At 43.3% G+C, this 26,083-nt stretch overlaps 1 protein-coding gene across 9 annotated transcripts in view; it reads left to right on the forward strand.

Moving 5' to 3' along the window:
• FRMD3 (FERM domain containing 3) overlaps positions 1 to 26,083 on the forward strand; it is a 407,251-nt gene that overhangs the window by 304,831 nt on the left and 76,337 nt on the right. For all 9 annotated transcript variants that reach the window (XM_021064660.1, XM_021064663.1, XM_021064662.1 and 6 more), the window contains 4 exons: positions 12,497 to 12,584; positions 14,720 to 14,808; positions 18,671 to 18,734; positions 20,128 to 20,216. In XM_021064660.1, coding sequence (XP_020920319.1) covers positions 12,497 to 12,584; positions 14,720 to 14,808; positions 18,671 to 18,734; positions 20,128 to 20,216 — 330 coding nt within the window. The remainder of the gene's footprint in view (positions 1 to 12,496; positions 12,585 to 14,719; positions 14,809 to 18,670; positions 18,735 to 20,127; positions 20,217 to 26,083) is intronic.

Consider the following 26,083-nt stretch of genomic DNA (forward strand, 5'->3'; position numbering starts at 1 on the left):
CTGTATGATCTCTATTGCAGACCCTCAGCTCTGCTTTTGGAGAGCTACATAATCAACAAATACATGGGTAGACCAAGAGTCAATAAAACTTTATTTATTTGTTAATTTATTTGGCCTCACCTGTGGCATGTGGAATTTCCTGGGGCGGGGCAGGGATTGAACCTGCACCACAGCAGCAACCTGAGCTGCTGCAGCGACAATGCTGGATTCATAAGTTGCTGTGCCACAAGGGAACTCCAATAACACCTTATTGACAAAACAGATGGTGGGATAGATTTGATCCATGGATTCTAGTTTGCTGACTCTCGTTTCAAACACATGAAAGAGCAGGTCTGGAATCAGTTTCTGCTTCACTCTCCTGACTCTACAGATACCTTTAAGAAGAGCCATATTTGTTTTTAAAACTATGTGTAAAAAGCATTCAAATAATTTACAGATTTTATTTGAGTCTGGTATGTAGAGATATACCTTCCTAGCATTGGGACGGCTTAGAAATAAGTTGTTGCTTCTTCTAGAGCCCTCTGGTGGCTGGAGGAGACCATTGCCACAATCCCTGGGGATGTGACAATTCTGTTATTTTGGACTCTTGGTTTGTTTTCCACAGCTTAGATCATAGCCATCTGGGTTAAAAGGGAATACCCATTCCATAGTCCTGAGGGTGCTCAGAGGGCGTTGAAGATCAAGCATAAGACTGATTTCACTATCAGGAACCCTGATAGGGTCCACTGGAGGTGTTCTTGGAGTTTCTACGCAGCTGACTAGTTCATCAGGTTTCTCTTTAAAGACAAAGACCTCTGGATTATCTTTAGTCACAGGTCATCAGCTTTTAAATATTCAGAAATCTCAATGGCTAGAGAAGTAATTTGATGAAGGATATTCCTTGACCTTTTAAAGAACAGAAAAATTATCAGAATAGCCATCACCATTATGATCGAATCCAGTGAATTTGTGCAGGAAGCAATGATAATACAGAGTGTATTTTAAACAGAATCATTACCTCTTTTTATTTCTCAAAACTCACATTCTCTGTAAATCCTATGCTATGGCTTCTTGACTAGGACATATAGTTTCAGAAGTGTCTGGCTTTCTAGAAACAAGTGCCCTGCTATGAAAATACCCTCTGCCTGAGTTTCTAATGTATAGATTACAAGGACCTCCTTAGGAAATGTTTTGTACAATTTTTAGAAGAGTATTTATTGTGGAAAAGGAAAAGGGGAAATGTCAGATTATTTTACAGCTCTAATCTTTTTTCAAATGTGCTTTCTCTATCATCCCTCCTCCTCACTCCCTGTATCCTTTCCCTTCTCCAGTCTCTCATTCCCAAACCCTAGAATCATCTCTGTGTCCCTCTCTCTCCCTCCTCCTCTCCCTCACTCTCCCCCCTCCCTCTCTCTCCCCTCTTGCCTCCCCCCCTTCCCCACCCCTTCGACTCTCCCCTTCTTCTCCTCCCCCCTCTCTTTCTCTTTATCTCTCCTTCTCTTCTTCCCTCTTCTTTTTTCTTCCCTCTCTGCCCCCCACTCCTGCTTTCTGGTAGGATATATGTTTCTATTCTGTATGTATTTAGCGTAATATTCTTCTTAGAAATGTGAAGATGGAATGATTTGGCATCAAATGATCCTCTTGTAAGGACCAAAGATTCTTGTACTACATGGCGTAAAATCAGGGACATTTCTAGAAAGGGCTGGGTCAAGGACAAATGACATGTGCATTCAATCCATCAGCATTCCTATGCAGATGAAATCTGGCTAAGGTGACTTGGAGGGAGAAAGTGCAGTATCACAGAAACACAACAGAACTTTGATGAAGGAGGGGTGTAGTATTGAAATCTGGACTCAATCATTACTTAATGCTTTTGGATCACCTCTAACATATGAATTAAATTAGGTATAGAGTCAAAGATATTTTGAACTATCACGAGACTATCACAGTCTACCACATATCCGTCCTTGATCCATCCACCCATCCACACATTTATCCATCCATTCCCACAGCAGGTGTTTTCTGAAGAGAGACTGTGTGTCAGGAACCATAGAGATGATCTTTAGCTCCTTCACCACCAAGCTGGCACCGCCTTCATCGTCTCCCCACTCCATGACTTCATGTTTTGAGGAATGTTATTTTGAACACAGTATTTGTGAAGCAACAATTAATGCGCTTCCTAATTTTTATTGGTCATCCACAGCTACAACTACCATCCAGAGACTTTGAATGTTAAGAGGTCACTCGTCCAAAACAAAGAAACTTGACACCCAGTTATGACACTTGAGGGACCCTTGGGATCCAAAGCAGGGGTTATAAAATGAGCATCTTTGGACGATACTCTGACCCATATGTAAGTTCTTTGACCAAATGATAGTTTTGAAAAAATACAGTCAGTTGCCATAAAGTTCCAACTTTCCTTGAAACTGGGGGTATTTGGTAACACAAAGCCCTGACACCTATATGGCAACACTAAGCAGCAATGCTCTTTAAAAGAAACATTTGGTAACACAAAGCCCTGACACCTATATGGCAACACTAAGCAGCAATGCTCAGCCAGTTCACCTTCTACCTCCATCAAATTGTTTGTGACCACCTTCTCTTACCAGTAAGAAAACAGAGGCCTGAGAAGTTCACTTACCCAAAGCTTCTATTGAAGCAATAGAACTTAACCGAAACCTGAGTTTTTCTAGAAAATGCTCTGGAACCTTTCTGGCTGTTCTTCTCTATGTCTTGTCCCTGCCTGGCCCCAAAGCATCACCCCTGTCTCTCTCATGGCATGGCAATTACCCACATTTGTACTGTTCTAGCTAAAGCCCTGCATAGATGTGGTCCTTAATGGTGCCCCCGGAGTTTACAAGAGGTAATGCCAAGTAAAGAATTAGAAATGACAGACTGAGGAACTCTCACTTCCAGTTAGGATGTGGAAACCATGAGACCTTGATCTCCCCCAACACTAAGCTAGCACTAAGCTAGATAAACTTACAAAGTCATGTTTTAAAAACCAGTCTGGGGAGGGGGGTGCTCATTGTGGCTCAGTGGATTAAGAACCGGACTAGTATCCATGAGGATGCAGGTTTGATCCCTGGCCTTGCTCGGTGGATTAAGGATCCAGCGTTGCTGCAAGTTGCAGCATAGGTTGCATATGTGGCTTGGATCTGGCATTGCTGTGGCTGTGGTGTAGGCCAGTAGGTGTAACTCCGATTCAACCCCTAGCCTGGGAACATCTATATGCCTCAGTATGGCCCTAAAAAGCACACACACACACAAAACCTGGGAACTGAAGATGCAAAAAACCTAAATGTACTAAAATCCAGCATGTCCTTCCTGGGACAGCAGACACCTGCGGTTACTTTCCCTTCTGGTTGAGGGAGGGGGAGGAATATGCCAGAGGCGGCGGGGGTGGGGGGTAAGGGGAAGGAGCCAAGCCTTTAGCAAGCCTTTAGGGACTGAGAGTGGGCTGACTTGACTGAGGGGAACCCCAGAGACTCCAGCTGCAGAATAAGTTGCCCTTTCCCACCACCACTGGCCCCAGGCCATCACTGAGCATCCCTTGTTGATCCCAGGATACAACCACAGGGAGGAAGATGATCCTCTGAGGTAGAGAGAGCCGTGGGTAGGACTGAAGAGCAAAGGAGATACCATGTGGCTCAAAAAGTTGGCAGCCAAGCCTTAAAGCATAGAGATTTCTCCAAAGTCTCATGGATGCTAAGCTTCCAAGTCCTGCTGAAGGTCAAGTTCTGAGAACAGTCTTAAGCCTTTGAAGCCAGTGGTAAACAAACTCTAAAGTTGCAACAAAGCTAAATCTAAGCCAAGTTGCAACCAAGTTGCCACAAAACCTAACCTAACTCAAGGTGAGGATTCTACTTTGTATTCGAAGACAGTTCTATTGGTCTTCTAACTGCAGAGCTCACAGACGCAAGGGGATCAGATGGAGCCAAATCCACCCTTTTCCCTGCCCAGCTGTGCTCCAAGCAGCCCAGGTCATTGCTCACACCTCATTCCATAATTAATGTAATGTCCACTAATAATTTGCCTTCATCCTTTGGGGTGCTGTACATTTTTGTACTCCAGATAATGGTATGCGAAAGGAGGATCATTAAGAGAGAGAGTGTTACTCTCTGCAAAAAAAAAAGGCATTTCAGACAGGCAGAAGGGAGATACACAGCTAAATGCCTAATTACTTGACCTCACCTAATTTATTAGAAAAGCATATCTTTAGAGAATTGTTAGCTCTTGAAAAGGAATTCAGCTAAACACTGGCCTTTACCTCTGTCTCATTAGAGACATTATGAGACTCAGCAGAAGAATTCCTGATGCAAGATTTAAAGGATAGAAAGTCATTATTTTCCACTTCCAAACAGTTCTTGCCAGAAACAAATGTCCGATGAGAGATTCGAAGGAAAAACAAATTTCTCTTTACATGATCTTAGTGTCTTTCTGGAAACCTGACTATTAAATGATTTCTTCCTTAGTGAGTCTGGAGGACTCTAAGTCAGAGTTTCTTTTTTTTTTTTTTTTTTTTTGTCTTTTGTCTTTTTTGTTGTTGTTGTTGCTATTTCTTGGGCCGCTCCCACGGCATATGGAGGTTCCCAGGCTAGGGGTGAATCGGAGCTGTAGCCACCGGCCTACGCCAGAGCCACAGCAACGCGGGATCCGAGCCGCGTCTGCAACCTACACCACAGCTCACAGCAACGCCGGATTGTTAACCCACTGAGCAAGGGCAGGCACCGAACCCGCAACTTCATGGTTCCTAGTAGGATTCGTTAACCACTGTGCCACGACGGGAACTCCAAAGTCAGAGTTTCTAATCACTATCAGGGTCTCCACTTTCTGTCCCTGGTTTTGAACCCTTTCCCTTCACTGAACATTTGTAGCTTTTCTCCGTGTATGACTTTTCAGATTAGGTCTTTTAAATGCTTAGCTATTGGAGATGTACATCAAACCCAACACAGATGATGCTGATTTGGGGAGGGGCCTTTGGTCTGCTGTAAATATCTTTTTTTTTTTTTTTTTTTTTTTTTTGCTTTTTAGGGTTGCACCTGTGGCATATGGAAGTTCCCAGGCTAGGGGTCAAATTAGACCTGCAGCTGCAGGCCTAGGCCACAGCCAAAGCAACTCAGAATCTGAGCTGTGTCTACGACCTACACCACAGCTCACGGCAATGCTGGATTTTTAACCCACTGAGCAAGGTCAGGGATCAGCGTACATCCTCATAGAAACTATGTCAGGTTCTTAACCTACTGAGCCATTGTGGGAACTCCTGCTGTGAATATCGTGACATGCTTCCTAATATTTCCACCAATGTCATATTTCTGATTTCAGTCATGGGCAAGGCTAACAAGGGAACAAATGCTATTCAGAGGGTGAGGAGAGAGCATGCTTTGTGCCAGGCGCTAGTCTCATGGCTTTACATCTGTTAACTTGCTTAACTCTTTCCATCAAACCCTGGAGGTAGGTACCATTTTTTATCTTCATTGAATGAAATCAAAGAGACACAGCTTCAATTGTTTTCTGTTCCTGTGTTTGGTTCCTAGATCAGGATTCAGCAAACTTTTTCTGTCCTAGGCCGTTTATGAAACATCTTAGGCTTTGCAGAGCATACAGTTTCTGCTGCAACTACTCATTTTGCCATCATAGCATGAAAGCATCCACAGACAGTACCCAAATAAGTGTCTTTGCTCTAATAAAACTTTTTTTTGGGGGGGTGGGAAATATCATTCTTTGTTTGATTGTTTCAAGTCATTTAAAAACTGCAAAAACACTCTCAGCTCCAGGGCTGTACAAAATTAGGCAGTGATCCAGATTTAGCCTACATGCTCTAGTCTGGGGATCGCTGACATAGATTGAAACAGAGTCATCACTGCTCGATAATCAGATCTAAATATCCATCGTCTGGGTTGGATTGCCTCATCACTAATAAGATGAAATATTGAGAATTTGAAAAATGCTTTATAATAGATGTCATTTGGCAATGCTTGGCCTGGCATCCAGGAGAGCAGGCAGATGGCCCTGGACTGTATCATGTTGGTCATGATGGTGGCAGAGGTCCTGAGAAGCATTTTGGAACCAGGCTGCCTTGGATTTGCACACACTGAATAGCTGAGTGACCTTGAGCAAGTCACTTTTCCTCTTTGAGGGTCAGCATCCTCATCTATAAAAGGAGCATAAGAATCACTGCTTGATGACTATTCAGTGAAAAAAATAGACACTGCTTGGCAATATAAACAATTACATATTGCTCAAAACAGGAGCGTTTAGTAAAAGGTTGTCCTGCATGTACTTCCATTCTGTTCTTGGCCTATTCCATTTAGTTCAGTGGTGCTATTAGACTGCATGATATTTCACCGAATAATTCTTTTATTAAAAAGACAGGAGTTGTTTCTTTTTTAATCTTTATAAATGTATAATATGTAAAAGAGTATATATAATATGCATATAATTTAAACAAATAAACAAAAAACAGAAATAGAGCATGGCCAAGAAGAGCAGACTTGGGGTTCCCAGGGGAGTGGGGGAAGGGGGAGGGAGTGAGAGAGATGGGCGTTTTGTGGGTTCGGGGGGATGCAAACTGTTTTATCTGGGATGGATGGGCAGTGGGATCCTACTGCACAGCACAGGGAAATGTGTGATTGGATCACTTTATTATACCACAGAACATGACAAAACATTGTAAATCAACTATACTTTAATAATAATAATAAAAAGATCTCACAGACAAAAAAAAAAGAATAGTTGAAAAAATACCCGTGACCCGCTAACTCTGCTTTTAAATTAGAAGATCACCAGATGCCCTCTGGTCTTCTCAAGTGTCCCTCCCAAATTACTTCTCTCTCTCTCCTCTCTGCTATTCTCAATTGATTGTAGGTCATTCATCCTCCTGTGTTTTTATAAATGTACTTTGTACCTCAGGAAGTAGGTAATGTATTGCTTTGGGTTTTTTTTCCCTATTTTTGACTTTCATGTAAATGAAATCGTATCTACTCTTGTATCTCCCTTTTCCCCCACCAACGTTATATTTCTGAGGTCTTCACATTGATGCATACAGCCATAGGTCTTCATGTTTGATTCTGTGTAATTAATTTTCTATCATGTGAGCCTGTCATGATTGATGTGTCCATTCTGTTGATGGCCATTGGGGTCATTTCTAGATTTTTGTGTTTGCAAACAGTTATTATGGCTTCTTGAATACTTCCCATGGGAGTGTATGTGAAAGGTGCGTAGGTGCACACCTAGGTATGGAGACCACGTACACACCTGGGCCATAGAGTTTGCACAACTTCAGCTTTTCTAAGAAATGGTAGCTTGTTTGCCAAAAGGGTTGTTGCATCCACACCAACAATATACAAGGGTTTCCAGTGCTTCACACCCTTTTTTATTATTTATTTTTTTTAATTAATGAATTATTTTTTGTCTTTTTGCCATTTCTTGGGCCGCTCCCATGGCATATGGAGGTTCCCAGGCTGTGGGTCGAATCGGAGCTGTAGCTGCTGGCTTATACCACAGCCACAGCAACGCGGGATCCAAGCTGTGTCTGCAACCTACACCACAGTTCACGGCAATGCTGGATCCTTAACCCACTGAGCAAGGCGGGGGATCAAACCCGCAACCTCATGGTTCCTAGTTGGATTCGTTAACCACTGCGCCATGACAAGAACTCCCACACCCTTTTTTAAATTGAAGTATAACACAAATTCAGAAAAGCAAACAAAACATAAATGTCAAGGTCAATGAATTATTACAAAACAAGTAGTAGGTAACCACCACCCAGGTTAGAGAGAGAACTGGTAACAACTCAGAAGCCCCTTTGCAATATTTACCTTCTCCTTCTTTCCCTTAGGTAATCACATCTCTGACTTCAGTTTTATTTTCCTCCTTTAAAAAGACATATGAATGGAATACATCCAGTGTGTATTCTTTGATATCTGGTCTGTTTTGTTCAGTTGTATGTGTGATAGTCACCCATCTGGTTGTGTGTAGCTCAAATTCATTTTATCTTCATGGCTGTATAGTATTCCACTGTATGTCCATCTTACCATTGGTAGATATTTGCGTTATTTCCTACTTTTTGCTATTACAAATGGCATTATTATGAAAATTCACATATTTCTTGGTGTAATAGGCACTGGTTCCTGTTGTATATATAACTATGAAGGACATTGCTGTATTATAGGGTAAACATGTTTAACTTTAATAGATAATGTCAGTTTTCCAGATAGTAATACCAGATTACACTTTCACCATTAGTATATGAGAGTTGCTTTGCTACACATTCTCATGAGTGCCTGGTATTTCTCAAAAAAATTTTTTCTCTGTCAGACGGATGTGTAAATGACTTCTTCGAGTTTTGCATTTTCTTGATCATAAAGAGGGTAAGCAATTTTCATGTGGCTGTTGGCTATTTGGCTTTCTTGGTGATGTGTCTACTCAAGCCTTTTCCCATTTTATCTTCTGAGTTATCTTTAAAATGTTTAATTGCTTATTGACTTAAAGAAGTTTTTCTTTTTTAAAAAAATTCTACATAGGAGTCCTTTTTTGATTGTCTTTTGCCATACTAGGGCTTGCCTTTTCACCCCTGGATGATATCTTCTGAAGAGCAGAGGTCTTTGAGTTTAATGGTGTGTCCTCTGGAGCTATGGAGCACTGTACCCTGCTGCCATCTGGGACTGAGTATTTGCAATTAGATGCTCATCAGATTTACAAGGGGCAGGGAAGTGGTCAGAAAGAGGCCACACAGACAAGCAAAAGTTACTCACTTTCCATCATAAACTTCTAACTGATAACCTTGCAAAATTAATTTGTTTTCAAACTGAATGGAAAAGAAGGGTGCGCTTTAAAAGCAAACTTGAATTTCGGGAAGAAACAATGCGTGGCTTAGACAAAGGGGCTGACAGTTTAGCTATAAAGGGGAGTGGCCAGCTCTCTAGAGCAGAGGAGCTTCTTTTCCTATGGGGCTGAGTGAGGGCTTTTCATGACAAGTAGAGGATTACCCCGGAGCAGAGATGGTGGCCTGTGGCTGGGGGAAGCACTGGGCTGCTTTGGCTCTAGTTCAGGACCATTAGGCTGAAGCTTTGCATTGAGGGCCATCAGAGTGGGGGTACTGCTAAGGAACATACTTTGCCCCATGCTCCATGCTTTGTCCCCAGCCGTGTGTGTGTGTGTGTGTGTGTGTGTGTGTGTGTGTGTGTGTGTGAATGAGTGAGAAAAGGGAGTGAGTGTATATGTAGAGAAAGAGGAGGGAGGCAGAAATCATTCAATATTTGGATTCAATAATTACTTTCTGCTGAAACAGAGGCTATTACTTCAGGAACTTATGAGAGAGCTATGAAGAGAGAAGTACTTGTATGTATTGAAAATTTTTTCAGAAAGTCCTTTTTTCCCTATCAAAAGTGTTGGTAATTTTTTTAAACCTCTTGTTACTTTATCAAGAAGAGAAATAATTATAATGACTATGGCTTCAAAAAAAAGAATCAAAGAAAGGGTCAAAGAAAGATAGGAGCTGATGGATTGATAGGGCCATACAGTGTTGATCATGGTGGAAAAATAAATAGGCTCTCTTTATTTATATCACAGAGAAATTTCAGAACATCAAGACTGAAGAGGAAACCAAGAAAGGCTTTAGAAAGACCTTACTTTTCTAAAGCAGGTGTTTGAGTTCATCCCTCAGGAATATGTTCTGTGAAGGAAGGATTTAAAAATTATCTCTTCTATTAAAAGGAAAAGGTATCATATGTGGCTCCCTTCCCTTCCCACTCCAAGTCCCTGTGGATGATAGAAAATGTATTAGAAAGCTGATGTAGGAGTTCTCATCGTGGCTCAGCAGAAACAAATCTGACTAGTATCCATGAGGATGCAGATTCGATCCCTGGCCTCACTCAGTGGGTTAAGGATCTGGTGTTGTCGTGAGCTGTGGTGTAGGTCGAAGATATAGCTCAGATTCTGCATTGCTATGGCTGTGGTGTAGGCCAGCAGCCACCACTCCAATTTGACCCCTAGCTGGGAACCTCCATATGCCATGTGTACAGCCCGAAAAAGACCAAAAAAAAAAAAAAAAGAGAGAGAGAGAGAGAGAGGAAGAAAATAAAGCTGATACAGAAAGAATACCATCTTTGGGTCAGATGTCTTGATGTCCTGCAGTATCTCTGTAAGATAGGAAACAGATGGAGGAAATCCAGGTCAAACACATGTATAGAGTAGGAGTAGTTCTGGGTACTTCAGGGTATCATGGTGGGTGGACAGTTGCCTTTGGAATGATTGGGCAGCTTTGACCTCTTTTTCTAGTCCCCTTGTGTTAAATTATGGGCAGTAGCAGGCTTGAGCCAGAGGTCCCTTGTGTGGATAATACCCGGAAGGAGCTACATCCTTCAGCCTGAAATCAAGTTAGTAACTCACACTCTTCCCATATGCATGTCTTGCCCTCGCCTACAACCTCTGGAGGCCATGGTACTAAACAAATAATATAAAATACAAAGATGGGAGTTCCCATTGTGGCTCAGCGGAAACGAGCCCGACTGGTATTCATGAGGATGCAGGTTTGATCCCTGGCCTTGCTCAGTGGGTTAAGGATGCTGCTCGGATCCCATGTTGCTATGGCTATGGTATAGGCCAGCAGCTGCAGCTCTGACTCAATCCCTAGCCTGGGAATTTCCATATGCCTTTGGGCATGGACCTTAAAAAAAAAAAAAGGCCAAAAAAAAAAATACAAAGATAAACCTCCAAACCAAGAATCACCAAACACTTAAGGAAACATTAATTCATTGAATAAGACACCCTGACTCAGCAAACCAAAGGGGTATCACCAAGAAAGCATGATTAATGGAGTAAAAGGGATTGGACTTTAAAGAAACAAAATATATATCCTCAGAGGACTTAGAAAAATTTAAACCATAAAACAAAAACACATATCTCTTTCAAGTGTGAAATACCTATCACATTGGAAATGAAATATTTAATTGATATTTTAGAATGACTCATAAGTGGGATGGAAAGCAGCGTGCATATAGCTGAAGAAGAAATTAAGAAGCTGGAGGTTTGAATGAATAATTCAGATTGTAATACAAGAAGAGATTTAAAGAAAGATGAAGGATAGACCTAAGAATTTCAAAATCCATTTGCTAGGGTCTCGCAAAGGAGAGAAGGGAGAGGGAATAGTTGGGGTGAGGAAGGAGGCTGGGAAGGGGAAAAAAAGAATCAAAGAATTGGTCAAAGATGAGTTGTTGGACTGAAAGTGTCCCACAGCGCTGATTTTGATGAATAAATAAAGATGCTCCTTGACCAGACTTGTGGTTGCCAAGGGGGAGGGGGGAGAGTGAGATGGACGGGGAATTTGGAGTTAGTAGATGCAAAGTATCATTTAGAATGGGTAAGCAATGAGGTCCTGCTGTATAGCACAGGGAACTATATCCAATCTCTTGTGATACAACATGATGGAAGGTAGTATGAAAAAAAGAGTGTGTACAGATAGACAGATATAAAACTGGGTCACTTGATGTATAGCTGAAATTGACAGACATTATAAATAAACTATAATAAAATATTTTTAAAAATAAAGATGTTCCTTAAACATATCAGAGTGAACTTGCAGGGTAAAGAGAAGCTCTTGAAAGGCTTTACCAAGGTAGATGGGATACAGTTTTGATTAGAAGCATGAGGACTCTTGGCTGTCTTGAGGGGAGTATGGAGGGATTCTATCTTTAGGGAGATGCTTGCGTGGATATAGAGTTAATATTGCAATAACGTTTTACATTGTGAAAATAAAAGTGAATTCCTATTGTTAGCAAATCCTTCTTGGTTGTTAGTTACATATTTAACCTTGGAGAGGGGTTCGGTTTCTCTAAGATGTGTGTGGAATATTCACGTTCGTCAACGCAGTCGTTGAAGTGCTGCACAGTCCTGGTTTGGAAGTTAGCCCTCAAAGGGCTTCGCAGCCATCTGTTTTTGCAGCCCCCTTTGTCCCCCCAGGACAAAAGTAAGTCCTTGTTTACCACCCTGGAGGACACAGCTAGGACTGAAAGTCCCTGAGATTTCCTTTCAAAATCCAGGGCTTTCCGACAGACTAATTGACACCTCTTCTCACCCAGATGGCTCTGTTTACGCTTGTGGATGGAGAAACAGGATTGCCCACTTTCTACCCCGAGCAAGAAGAAATGCCATTGACCCTGGATAATCTTTTAAAATATGTAGGAAAGAACAGAGGCTAAGTTTTTATTTATATTCAGATCAAATCTGCGAAGGCTTGCTTATTGGTAACTCAATAACCCTGATTAACTGTCCAGGTCCCTGGAGTCTTCCAAGTACGTGATGGTTTATTATGGAACAATTAGTCAGGGACACAGGCTCAGGTTTCTTAGCAAAGGGCTCCTTACGAGGAAAAATAATGACCAGTCTTACGGATTACTACTTAGGTAGGGATTTCTCCCTTACTTAATTAAGAATATTTCATTCTACTGAATGAAAGAATTCCATGTTTCTATCATTATTCATATTAACTCCCTAACCTTTTCTTGTGTGATTTCAGAGGCCAGACCCCACCGGTTGCTGAATTTAACTTACTCCTGAAAGCTCACACTTTGGAAACCTATGGGGTGGATCCCCACCCATGCAAGGTAACTGCCCCTCACTAACTAAAAGGTAGTGATAGTTTTGCCCCAAAGAGAGTTAATTGGTGTCCAGGCCTGGCAGACTCCTAGGCTATTTCCACAGCCTGACCCACTGAGCCTAATCAGAAGGGACAATAGCAGGCTGAAGGCACACGTCTGAGTAGTTCATTTTCCCTATTGGAGTCTTCTAATTGCTTGCTAATTCACTCATCCATCAAGTGGATGGTTTTACCGCTGTTAAGGAATCCAAACAGATTTATTTTCAAAGGCCATTGCCAGCAAGAATGCAGTCTTTGAGTTTCCTGGTGGCCTAGTGGTTAAGGATTTTGTATTGACACTGCTGTGACTTAGGTTCCAACCCTGACCCGGGAACTTCTGCATGCCACAGGCACAGCCAAAAAAACAAACAAACAAAAAAGAATGCAGTCTTTAAAAACGAGTAAGTAGGAGTTCCCGTCGTGGCTCAGCAGAAATGAATCTGACTAGTCTCCATGAGGACTCAGGTTTGATCCCTGGCCTTGCTCAGTGAGTTAAGGTTCCGGCGTTGCCGTGAGCTGTGGTATAGGTCGAAGGCGAGGCTTGGATCTCAAGTTGCTGTGGCTGTGGTGTAGGCTGGCAGCTACAGCTCTGATTTGACCCCTAGCCTGGGAATCTCCATACGCTTTGGGTACGTCCCTAAAAAGACAAAGAAAAAAAAGAAAAGAGTCAGTAGTTTGGGGTTGGTGGATGCAAACTGTAACCTTTGGAATGGATGGGCCATGGGGTCCTCCTGTACAGCACAGGGAACTCTGTGTGATTAGGTCACTTTGCTGTAGGGCAGAAAATGAAGAAACATTATAAATCAACTAAACTTTAATAAAAATAAATAAATAAACATGTTTCCACTCCAAAAAAAAAATATGAGTAAGTATAAAGGGAAAAAAGAAAGATTTAACATTGATATTAGGAGAATGTTTTGGTTTTTTTCTTTCCCTTTACTGGCATTATTTGACAGTAGTTCTCTCAAGTGGGAAACCTAGACCATGTGTGTCAGAATCACCCAGGCCCCATCCCAGAGCCACTGAATCAGAGTCACTGGGGGTGCAGCTGGAGAGTCTGGCTTTCAAACAAGCTCCCAAGGTGATGCTCGAAGCATATGTTTTCCAGAAATGTTTTAAGAAAACAGTGTTCTTTCCATATCCTACACCAACAACGGATGCATTCACCAGACACCAATCCTAAATGAAGCGTTTATATCAGCCAGGCTCTTAAAGATATCCTTTTGAGTCATCCTAGAACATTTCTTTGCCCAGATGGGACCAGTTAATAATATTTGGTGAAGTCCTAGTGCTGGAGCTTGTTGCTCAGGCTGCTCATTAGAAGGAACCTGGGGAGCTCCATAAGCCGCTGTTGCCCAATTCCTCTGGGATCTGTGAGGATGCAGCACAGGCAGAGAGCCTGGGGCAGGGGGGTGTTGATACACCGGCATGCGCATCCTTGCTCGCAATTATTTTAGAATATTTGCCAGATGCCTCTTCCTGCTAATGGCGAAAATCAGATTATTCTGTTTAGCGAATTTGATTTGATCCACAAATCTGAGCATCTCTGTTTTATTTCTTACTTGGAGACAGACCTGATCTGTGTTGTTATTGTTTGCCTTCATTTATCAATGCTTAGTTTTCTTGGTGGAGGCTGGGATCAAAGTAGGCATATCCAGACATGTTCTTATACCTAAATTTTCAGAAATCCTGGGTGGGATTGAATCCAGTCCTATGTGGGATTAGATGCTTGGGGCTTTTGGTCTCAGAGCTCATGCCAACCAAGAACAGTTTGCCCCCATTGTAGGGCAGATCTGAGCACTCAGGCAGCCCCAGAAGACACTTGGAAGTCAACTAGGGGTTTGGGACTAAATCTGTATTTTCCCAGGAAGTTTCTGGGGAGGCAGAAGGTCCATTCCTCAACTGGACAGCTTTAATTTCCTGGACCTTGCCCAAATTTTATAAGTACTATCCTTGGAATTCCTATCTCAAAAACCTAGCTCATTGCTACAGTTATTGCAATTAACCTGAAATTAACTCAGGGTGAGGACACATAAGCATATTGTTTATCCTTTATTTTATATCCATTAATGCAAATAGGTTTTTATGTGTTTCTTTTTTCAGGATTCAACAGGCACAACAACATTTTTAGGATTCACTGCTGCAGGCTTTGTGGTATTCCAGGGAAATAAGAGAATCCATTTGATCAAATGGTGAGAACTTCTTTGGAAAAATTTTTTTAATCTTGTTTTTTCTTAGTCTTGTTTTTCTTTCCCAGGCTTTGACTTTTTTGTTTGGAAATGTAGGTAGAATGCCTAGGATCCATTTCCCTGTCTTGGAGCTTCCTATAAGGAGATTATTCATCTATAAATGAAACCCAGTCTCTGTTGCCCTAGCCCTCCAGAGAGCTAGGGTGTGTCCTGGGCTCAGGGGCTCTGCCTCCGAAGAGAAGGTTTCCTGGTGAGAATGTGAGGTGGGTCAGGGTTCAAGTAAAGGTGCAAGTTCCCTGGAATAATTCAGAACCCTCTCTCTCCTACTCTCTTCTTCTTCTTCTCCTTCAGTATAGTACAAACAGAACTTTTATATGCTCTGGGAAACCAAAAAATTCATGACTCAGTTTATTGCAATATCTTTTTTGTTTTTTGTTTTTTTTTTTCCGTCTTTTTAGGGCCTCACCTGCAGCATATGGAAGTTCCCAGGCTAGGGGTGGAATTGGAGCTGGAGCTGCCAGCCTACACCAGAGCCATAGGAACTGGAATCCGAGCCACATCTGTGACTCACACCACAGCTCAGGGCAATGCTGGATCCCTGACCCACTGAGCGAGGCCAGGGATCGAACTCACATCCTCATGGATACTAGTTGGGTTAGTTTTTGCTGAGCCATGACAGGAACTCCCCCACTCAGGTTCTTTTCATTCTCTTCTGTTGAATCCATGCTGCAGACTCTCCCTTTGTAATCCAGTGTGTCAACGAAGATGCTTTTGCCTCAAAGCAACAGGAATGTCCACTCACAATGCATTACAAATGAGAGGACTGATTATTTCAAAGAGCAAAATTTCCAGGGCTCAGGTGGTCCCACAGTCCTTTAACTTAACTACCCAACAACACCATGAAGGACTTGGGCCTCTCTGTTCTCCTCTCTGCCATCCCAGGTTGGTGGCTTTTATCCCCAGGCTTGTGCTCATAAAATGGCCACATGTGCAACTCTGGCCATCACATCTTCATGCAGCAACACCCAAGCCCAAAGAAGAGCAGTCCCTTCCATGTGTCTCCTAGTAAAACAGGATAACTTGGGAGTTCCTGTTGTGGCTCAGCAGGTTAAGAACCTGACTAGTACCCATGAAGATATGGGTTTGATCCCTGGCCTTGCTCAGTGGGTTAAGGATCTGGCATTGCCATGAGCTGTGGTATAGGTTGAAGATGTGGCTTGGATCTGGTGTGGCTGTGACTGTGGCATAGGCTGGCGGCTGCAGTTCCAATTTGACTCCTAGCCTGGAAACTTCCATGTGCCACAGGTGTGGCCCTAAAAAAAAGACCAAAAAAAAAAAAAAAAGGATAATTTTTCTGGAAGTCCTGTAGGAGACTTCCTATGAATCTCGTTGAACAGGGTTGGGTCATAAGTGCCTCCTTAAACTAGTCCTTCCAAGAAGAAGGAGAAATTCATGACTAGGTTGGTCAAATCAAGATCCATCCTCTTGGAATTTCCCATTGTGGCTCAGTGGTAATGAGCCCAACTAGTATCTATAGGGATGCAGGTTTGATCCCTGGCATCACTTTGTGGGTTGAGGATCCAGCGTTGCCTTGAGCTGTGATGTAGGTTGCAGACATGGCTCGGATCTCGAGTTGCTGTGGCTATGGCGTAGGCTAGCAGCTGTTGCTCCAATTTGACCCCTAGCATTTGACCCTAAATAAACAAGAAAAAAATCCATCCCCTTAAGGCTGGGAAGAGCATCAACTGCATAAACACTTGATGGAGAGAAAGAATCAAGTCTAGGTTGTATCAGTAAGGACATGGGAGGCTGGACCAGCAGTTTCCCACTATGTCCAGTCAAGGAAGAATATTGTTTGCTGAAGTGTTAAGAAGGCTGGACATTTTGGTGCATTTGGAATATTGTAAGGGCTGAGTCTTGTTCATGGCTTCAGCTTGATTTGGTTCCCTCTCTGCTGGTCCCTGACAGATTTGTCACCCAGGATCTCACTGGGTGTTGGGCTCACTCTTTGGGCTTGAGCCTTTGGGTCTGAGGTTCTGGATGGGCCAGTGGGCATCCATCCTCAGTCCTGGGTTGGAAATGCTCTCTTGCACTTACCTGCACCTCCACTGCATGGTGCTGTTAACTTCAGGATTTCTCCAGCCCCTCTTTATCAAGTGCTCCCACCACTTCTTGGCACTCCCTTCTTGGCACCTGCCTTCCCTTCGAACTTTCTCTACTAGATGGGCATTCGCCAGCTAATGTCCACTTGGCTCCCTATACCTTCTGCTCTTTTAAAAAAAATTATCAGCCTTCTCTAAGAACCCCAGTTTATCTAAATCTCTTCCCCTGCCCGCACGCTCATTGCCTGTTACTCATGTCATACTTTTGGTTCCCACCTGTGCCGATTTGTTCTCTTCCTCCACAGTTAGCATCTCAAATGCTCATGTGCCTCTGATAAATCACTTAACTCTCTGAGTCTCAACATACTCATCCATAAAATGGGCATCAGTTATGGCCAACTGCTTTATAGGAAGAAAAGAAGATGGAGGAGAAGCAAATGAAACCATGTGTGAGACAGTGATTTGGGAATGATGATGTTTAATAAATGTATAGCATGGTGGTGGTACCAGTTTTCTTCTCTGCATTTTCAATACCCATAAAGAGGCACCAATATTAACCCCCCTTCAGTCCATTCCAGAATTAGCCCCCTAGGGATTTCTGCTGATGTTGGGGAGCATGGGTTAGGTAGGGATTTCCCCCATCCCATCCTAGGACTATGAGAGTCTTGGGGCTCCAAGCAGGGGTTAGATCCTCAGGTCTCTCTGAATTGCTTAAACTCTGGAGTAGTTGGGTTAGAGCCTGCCATGTCTCATGTGTAGATTAATTGTAGGTCTCTGCCCTTGGGGCTTTAGTGTCTTCCCGGGTCCACTGAAGAGTTGTGATAGACAAGCCCCAGACCATTCGCTTCTGGGTTCTACATCTTGGCGTTCCTGGTGGGGTGCTGACATCATCCCCCCTCATCCTCTCCAGCCATGGCTTAGGCACATATTTGTAACAGCCACAAACATGTGACTAAAATACATTCTCTTCCCATGTTAAACCTTGTTTTGTTTTGTTTTTAACATCCGCAGAGCTCTGTCAGTCTTGCAAATCCTCCCACTGCTTAATAGGACCTCACTATTCTTTATCCCCCAGGAAAGGCACAAGGGCACACATCACTATCCTAGGAATTATACATCAAAGAAATAAAAATAGAATTCCCTCCTCTCTTTACACTTACCTTCTGACCTCAGGTCTACATTTCAGGCAGATTTTAACTGAGTAGCTCCTTATGATGGAGCCTGAAGTCTTTTGACAACTGTTCATTAAGGTGTCCTTACCATTGTGAGCATCTTAATAGCTAAGACAATTATCCATTTATAAGCAAGAAGAGCAGAAATGAAAATTTTTCAGTGTGGTGTGGGCTTCTTGGAGATGGATAAGTGAGATAGGTACTGTGAATCCATATTGTTTCATTAACCAAATCTGAAATCATAAGTCTTCCTGTCTCAAAAAGTGGGCTGATGAACATATATTGTTTTGGTCATTAATGTTCATGAAACCGCCGAGTTTCTTGGAAGAAAGATGCAGCTTAAGTGTTCAAAAAATGAAATAAATAATTCTGAGCTGCCTACAGAGCATCTCTTGGGAAGAAAATTGCTGTATAATTCACTTGGGGGCTTGCGTTGCTCATTAGGCCTTCAGCGATGATAAGATAATATCTTGTTTCATTGCAGTCTGCTTGACATTTGTGAGTCAGCCGGATTCCTATGGGAAAGCCAGGTACCTTGGTTAGCTGCCACTTTTTTTTTTCTTCTTACCCAAAGAGATTTTGTTTTCTTAGGCCGGATGTCTGCAAATTGAAGTTTGAAGGGAAGACGTTTTATGTGATTGGCACCCAAAAGGAGGTCAGAAACTGCTTTTCTAGCTGTCTGTTGGTGTGTGTGTGTGTGTGCGTGCGCGCGTGTGCATGTGCACACAGGTGTGTGTGTACATGAGAAACATTTGAGCATAAAATTTGCCTTTAGAAATATAGCCCCTCAAAGACCATGATATTAAAATTTGTGATGATGCTGGAAGTTTAAACAAATAAACACTGGGTTTGCACACTTAAAAATAAATTCAGTGAGTAATGGTGACCATATACCCCTGTGTAAAAATTAGACTGGCATAGACTTGAGAAATAGAAAATGGAACTTCCCCCTACATCTGTAATTTGCCAGAATACAGAATTATGAAACAAAAGAAGTTCCCATTGTGGCACAGCAGAAACAAATCCGATTAGGATCCATGAGATTTCGGGTTCAATCCCTGGCCTCACTCAGTGGGTTAAGGATCTGGCATTGCCATGAGCTGTGGTGTGGATCACAGATGTGGCTCGGATCCTGTGTTGCTGTGGCTGTGGCGTAGGCCGGCAGCTGTAGCCCCAATGGGACCCCTAGCTTGGGAAGCTCCATATGCCATGGGTATGGCCCTAAAAAGTAAAAAAACAAAACAAAACAAAACTTAAAGATATGCCAAGGGGGAAACATATGGAGAAGAGATAAATTGGGAATTTGAGATTGGTATATTCTACTGTATATAGAATGAGTAACCAACAAGGACCTGCTGTATAGCACTGCGAACTCAGCTCAATATTCTGTAATAACCTAGATGGGAAAAGACTCTGAAAGCATGGGCATGTGTATATGTATGGCCAATTCCCTTTGCTGTATGCTTGAAACTAACACAACACGGTAAATCAACTATATGCCAATAAATTTTTTTAAAAGAATAGTTAGAGATAGATATCAACCAGTGCTAGCTGGAGATTCATAAACAAAATCTGTAAGTCCTGGGAATCTTAAAATCAAGGCATCCCCAGATGCAGGTTGAATTCCTCAGAGAATGCCTTTGGGCAGAGACCATTACTGAAACTGAGCCTCTGATCAAGGTCTGGAAGTTTCTGGATTTTCTTGATCCTAGTTTTCAGTTTAAGTGCTAATTTTTCAAGAATGGCCAATAAGTTGTTAAACTAATCCAAATCTGATTGAGAGATAGGCGAGTGTGGAGAAGGATTGTGAAGCTGGTTTTTTTTTTTTTTTTTTAAATCAGAAATGGGACCTGGATAGGTGATTAATATCTACAAAGAGGGAGGGAGGGGGAAATACCACTTCAACAACCACTTTTATGATTCTAAGTGACTTCAAATCTGTTTGGTGGGCGACAGGATGCAAATAGGTAAATTCTTAAAGGAAAAACATGAAAGATATAGATTGTGTTCAACAAGCCCTTTCTGATTTTGTTATTTATTTTTATTAGAAGAAAGCCATGTTGGCATTCCATACTTCAACACCAGCTGCCTGCAAACATCTTTGGAAGTGTGGGGTGGAGAACCAGGCCTTTTATAAGTAAGTAGCTTTTATTCGTTTAATCATAGGTTTTAAAAGCACCCATGGAGCCCTTTCTGTTTTGCAAACAGCTGCATATGCATTTCTTTTGATAAAGTCCTTTTTATTATATTTAAGTGAATTATAAATTTGGTGCATGGTTCAGGGTGATTCCCAACCAGAGTTGGCCTGAGCAAGCCTTGAACTTTCTTTTATGTTGGGTGTCTCCCATAGAATTGCTGTGGACCTTTTTTTTTTTTTTTTTTTTTTTGACATTGCTATTTCCATTCAACGTGTCACAGAATCTATTTTCAGTTGGTGCCTCCCTGCCTCAGACACAGACCTTGAGAAGAGTTTAGTTAGAACAGGGAGTTTCTTTGGGTTGCTGTTATTGAACATACCAACAGGGGACTGGGGAAGGGGAGGGGGACGCAGGAATATAGAGCATGTTATGGAGCAGTCGGTGCGGTGGGCAGCTGGGTATAGCTCTGCTGAGGTCTCTGGTGGACTGCAGAACATGCATCAAAGTTCTCCCACTGACCCACGAGAAGGTTGGGCTATTTATCTACCTGTTCCCCATTCATTTTAGGTGAGGGACACTCACAAGGGTGGCGTTAATTCTCTGTGTGGTACTTCTGGCTTACTCTGAGTCTGGGTTGGATGTGCTCTCACAACTGGAAAAAAGAAACCTTGGGCAGAGAGTCACACATGTTCATAGTAAGAAGCCTCTGGTATATGGAGATGAGAGCCAAAGTTTTGAGGGTGAAATGCCATCAGAGTCTAGGATCATAGGAAGTCAGTGCTGGGCAGGACTTCAGAAACCATCATAAAGCTCTCATGTTTCAAAAGAGGTTCAAACGCGGGATTGTTCCATGCGTTCTAGCTTCTCCTCTTTGAGTCCCACTTGCTGATTGGACGAGCAGTGGTGATGGATGCAGTCAAGACCCTAGCCAGCCCTGCCTGGGATAGGGTCATGGCAGAACCCTGGAGCTCATCCAGGGGGCTCTTGCTCTGTCCCCCTACTCTCCCCCCCACTGAAATTTCCTCTTACTCATTAGACTCATCTCCTTGAAAATGCCACATCTTTGAACATCCTGGGCTTTGGCTGACAAGAGCCATAGAATGAAGCCTGGAAAAAATGTTTTTCAAACCCTTTTTTAGCCACAGAACATTCCCTCTTAATCAGAAAGTGTAGGCAAAGCCTAATATGTAAAAGGAAAAACAGAGAGAAGTTCTGGTTGTTGGCGGAGACCAGAATTGGGGCTGGGGACTGGAGACCCTTTACTCATCACTCACTGCAGGTTGAGTCACTTGAGGTTGGGTGACCAGTTGTCTGAGTTTGCCTGGGATTTTTTCCCAGGTTTAGAATGAGAGTCCTGTATCCCAGGAAACCCCTTAGTCCTGGGCAAATCCTATCAGGAGCATAATATGAAAGCCCTTGGATGAGATGACTCTCAAAATGTTATGCTTCTAGGAAGGATGATGCATATCAGTAAGACCTTAAGGCATCTGTAGGTCCCTTGCAGTGTTTGGGGACTGACTGAAGAAAAAGTAACTCCCGTGGCCTCTGAAAAATCAGCATGTCCAGGCCTCTCCATCCACATGAGAGTGGAGAGAAGGAAATGCAGACGGTGTGGTGCTCTTAGTCAGAGCCTGTTTTTGTTTTTAGTCATTTTAGAAATTGAGATAATACTTATATACCATAAAATTAACTAAAAATCGCATTCAGGAGTTGCCGTGGCTCAGTAGGTAACAAACCCAACTAGTATCCATGAGGACACGGGCTTCATCCCTGGCCTTGCTCAGTGGGTTAAGGATCCGGTGTTGCTGTGAGCTGTGATGTATGTTGCAGATGCAGCTTGGATCCCACACTGATGTCGATGTGGCTGTGGCATAGCAGCTACAGCTCCGGTTCGACCCCTAGCCTGGGAACTTCCGTATACCATGGTACAGCCTTAAGAAAAAAAATATATATGCATTCAGTCATTTTATGGTATAATTCACAGAGTCATGCAACCATCACCACTATCTAATTATTCAGGACATTAGGTAGGTTTTTTTTTTTTTTGCACTCATGGTTTTATCATGCGTTAATGAGTTGGTTGGTAGATGGAGTCAAATAAAGGTAAAAATATGAGTTCCTGCTGTGGTGTATTGGGTTAAGAACCTGACTGCAGTGGCTCAGGTTGCTTTGGAGGTGTGAGTTGGATTGCTGGCCCAGTACAGTGGGTTAAATGATCTGGCATTGCCATAGCTGTGGCTCAGACTCAATCCCTGGCCCAGGAAGTTCCATTTGCTGCAAGTGTGGGCATAAAAAATAAATGTAAAAACAGAATTGAAAAGAGAAGGCAAGAGGGGGAAAAAAAACACACTATCTAGGGAATCTGTTTTGGGCATTTGGGGTACAGTCATTAGCTGGCAGCTGGCAAAGTGGTCTGATAATTCTATCATTAAATAAGTCAACTAGGCATATCAAAGAAAGCACTTCCAGGGGTCTGTGGATGCCCCAGAAGACCCAGGGCATGTAGCAGTGAGCACAGGCAGCTCCCTAAAGAATTGGCCAAGTTCTCACATCAGCACCTCTGTTTTGATTGAGTCGGCTGCCCTGCCTCTCCCATGAGGACTCTGAATCCCTAATATTTGTTCTGATCCTGAGATTTGCCTGAACCCTGTGTTCCTTCATTATCCCCTATCCAACCCTGTTCCTTAGGAAAGAGGTATAGCAGGTCCTCACCCAGCTGTGTGCCCTTGGACCAGTGGCTGGCTGCAGTCTACTCGTCTCTAGAATGGAGGGGACCGGGACTCAGGTGTGTTTTGCTTGCATCACCGCAGCCTAGTTTCAAGATCGTGAGCTTTGGAAGCCAACAGGCTTGGCTTTGAATCTTGACTATTACTAACAGTGTGGCCTGGAACAAAACACTGAACTCTCTGAGCCTCATCTTTATTTTCCATCTATAAAATATGCTTGGTAATCCCTGCCCTGCCGTGTTTAGTTCTGCCAGGCACACTGACCATCCATAAATGGTAGCCATTGCTATGACTACGACGACTACTTCCTCCACTAACAGTGAAAGTTTGAGTGCCAGTTGGTTGCAGAGCCCAGTCCCTTTGATTCTGAAGGGCACCAATTCTGTTAAGCTCAGGGCTAAGTACGCACTTCCCCAGCAGAGGTCCTGGCCCTGCTTCCAGCTGTCTGACCAATGGGCATGGTGCCTTAATGGTTTCGGCTGGCAGAGCAAGGCCCTGATCTTGTTTCCTGGGTCGGGGGTGGTTTGCTCCCTCCCCCTCCACCTGCCATGGGAACAGAAGGCCCAGTGGCCAAGAATTCCCTAGGGTACTTTTAACACATGAATGTGCTGCTAGTTGTCAGCTGGCTTGGAGCCACCCATCAGGTTTGAAAGCCCTGGCTCTGAGATCTGCTGCCTGGGAACAGAGCCCAGAAGCAGAAACTCTGATTTTTTTTCCCTCCTGCACCAACCTCCCAGGGGATCCCCCACCCAGACTTAAACAATCACTAGCCGAGAGCTTCCTCCATGCCATGTATTTTTAGATGTCACCACCCCTAGATCCCTGGAACATACCATTTCAGGGCACTGGTACACCAGAAGTACTCTGGATTCCCTGAAGGGTTCAGTGGCTCACTGATATTTCTATTCGATGAATCTTTATTTCATACCTGCTTTCTGCCATGCACTGTGCTAGGCACTGGGGACACAGTGCAGGCTCAAAGGATACTCCCTGTCCCCATTTTTTTTTTTTAGGGCCTTACCTTGAAGTTCCTGGGCTAGGGGTTGAATCAGAGCTGCAGCTGCCAGCCTACACCACAGCCACAGCAACACTGGATCCGAGCTACATCTGCAACCTACACCACAACTCACAGCAATGCTGGATCCTTAACCCACTGAGCGAGGCCAGGGATCAAACCCACATCCTCACCGACACTACATCGAGTTCTTAACCTGCTGAGCCACAGTGGGAACTCCTCTGTCCCCAGTTTTATATGGAATTGTGAGCAGGGGTTAAATATGGTCCCTCATACATTTCTTGTTCAGAGTTCATGTGCATTTAGTCAAAGGAACAATGTTACACTTGGTGACATGGACCCAGAATATCTCCCTAAACTGCCACCTCTCATGTTTTTAGTGAGCACATGGATTGAGATCCTGTTAGAATGTAGATTCTGGTTCAATGGGTCTGGGTGGCGCCCAGGAGTCACATTTCTAATAAATTCCCCCATGATGCTGAGCTGCAGGCCCATGGACCACACTTTAATAATGAGGTTCTAAACCAGAGGTTCTCGGTCTGACTGCACCTTAGAATCCCTCGGTAGGGGAAGGCTTTTAAACAATACCAACTGACTCAGAATCCGGGTCCTCACAAAAATGAGTACATGAATGTTCACAGCAGCATTATGCATAATAGCCAGAATGTGGGAACTGCCCAAATGCCCATCACCTGATGAATGGATAAAGGAAAGAAGTATATCCATCCAATGAGATATAATTCAGCTATAAAAGGAAGTACTCACTGATTCATGCTACAGTATGGATGACCCTTGAAAACATGATGCTAAGTGAAAAGAAGCCAGTCACTAAATCCTACATATTGTAGGATTTGTTATGAAATATCCACAATAGGCAAGTCTTTAGAGACAGAAAGTAGATTGGTGGTTGTCTAGGATTGGGAATAGAGGGAATGAGAAGGGGAAGAAGGAAGGGACTGCATATGGGTATGGGGGGAGTCTTTTGGGGGTGATGAAAATATTTTCTGATGAGTTTTTTCTGTGAATTATACTGAAAACCACTGAAGTGTAAAATCTAAAAGGATGAGCTTTATGTTATCTGCGTCACATTTTTAAATAAAGCTGTTATTTTCAAACTTCAGAATCTGGGATGAGGGATCTAGATGTTGGTAGGGAACAATCTCTCCCAGGTAATGTGAACCTGCAGCCTAGGGTTCAAAGCTAATCCAGCAATTCTCAAAGTTAAGGTCTCTGGATCCACGTCTGCATCTTCTGGGAACTTGTTAGAAAGGCAGATTCTTGGGCTCCAGTCCAGACTCACTGAATCAGAACCTTGTGTTTTCAAAAGCCTGCCAGGTGGTTCTGATGCTTTCTGAAGGCTGAGAACCTGCCTGGCTAAAGCATGATTTAAAAATACAGACAAGCTTGGGTTTGCAGCCTGCTTCCTCCAGCTCCTATGACATGACCGTGGTCAACGGACTGAGCCCTCTGTGCCTCATTTTCCTCATGTCAAAATGTGGATTGCAGAGTTCCCATCACGGCTCAGCGGTTAATAAACCCGACTAGGATCCATGAGGATGCAGGTTTGATCCCTGGCCTCACGCAGTGGGTTAGGGATCTGGCATCGCAGTGAGCTGTGGTGTAGATCTCAGACACCACTCAGATCCTGTGTTGCTGTGGTTGTGGCGTAGGCTGGCCGCTACAGCTCCAATTCAGCCCCTAGCCTGGGAACCTCCATATGCCACAGATGCAGCCCTAAAAAAGCAAAAAAAAAAAAGCAAAAAAAAAGAAAGGTGGATTGTCTCCTCCTAGAAGAGAGTTATGAAGATGCAATGAATCAGTGGAATTGAGGTGTTCTGGATGGTGAAAGGCCCTAGTTGGTGCCCAATAATAACGTTGTTATTGCTGTGATTCCTCCACTAGTTGTAAACCATGGGGGGAAAGGCAAATGTTATTGTTGATTCTAGAGGTGGCCTTTAGAGCATCACCCTGTGTCTCCCCAGCATCTAAACTGACTCCATCCCCATCCCCTGTAGCAGCAGGTGCCAGAGGAGAAGTTGGAGGCAGGTGTGGGGCAGGTGTGTTGCTGCAGAGCTCTGCTATGCAGGCATTGTGTGATCCTGACACACAGTGACCACACTGCCTG

This window comes from Sus scrofa, chromosome 10 (genome assembly GCF_000003025.6).
Source record: "Sus scrofa isolate TJ Tabasco breed Duroc chromosome 10, Sscrofa11.1, whole genome shotgun sequence".
Lineage (NCBI taxonomy): Eukaryota > Metazoa > Chordata > Mammalia > Artiodactyla > Suidae > Sus > Sus scrofa.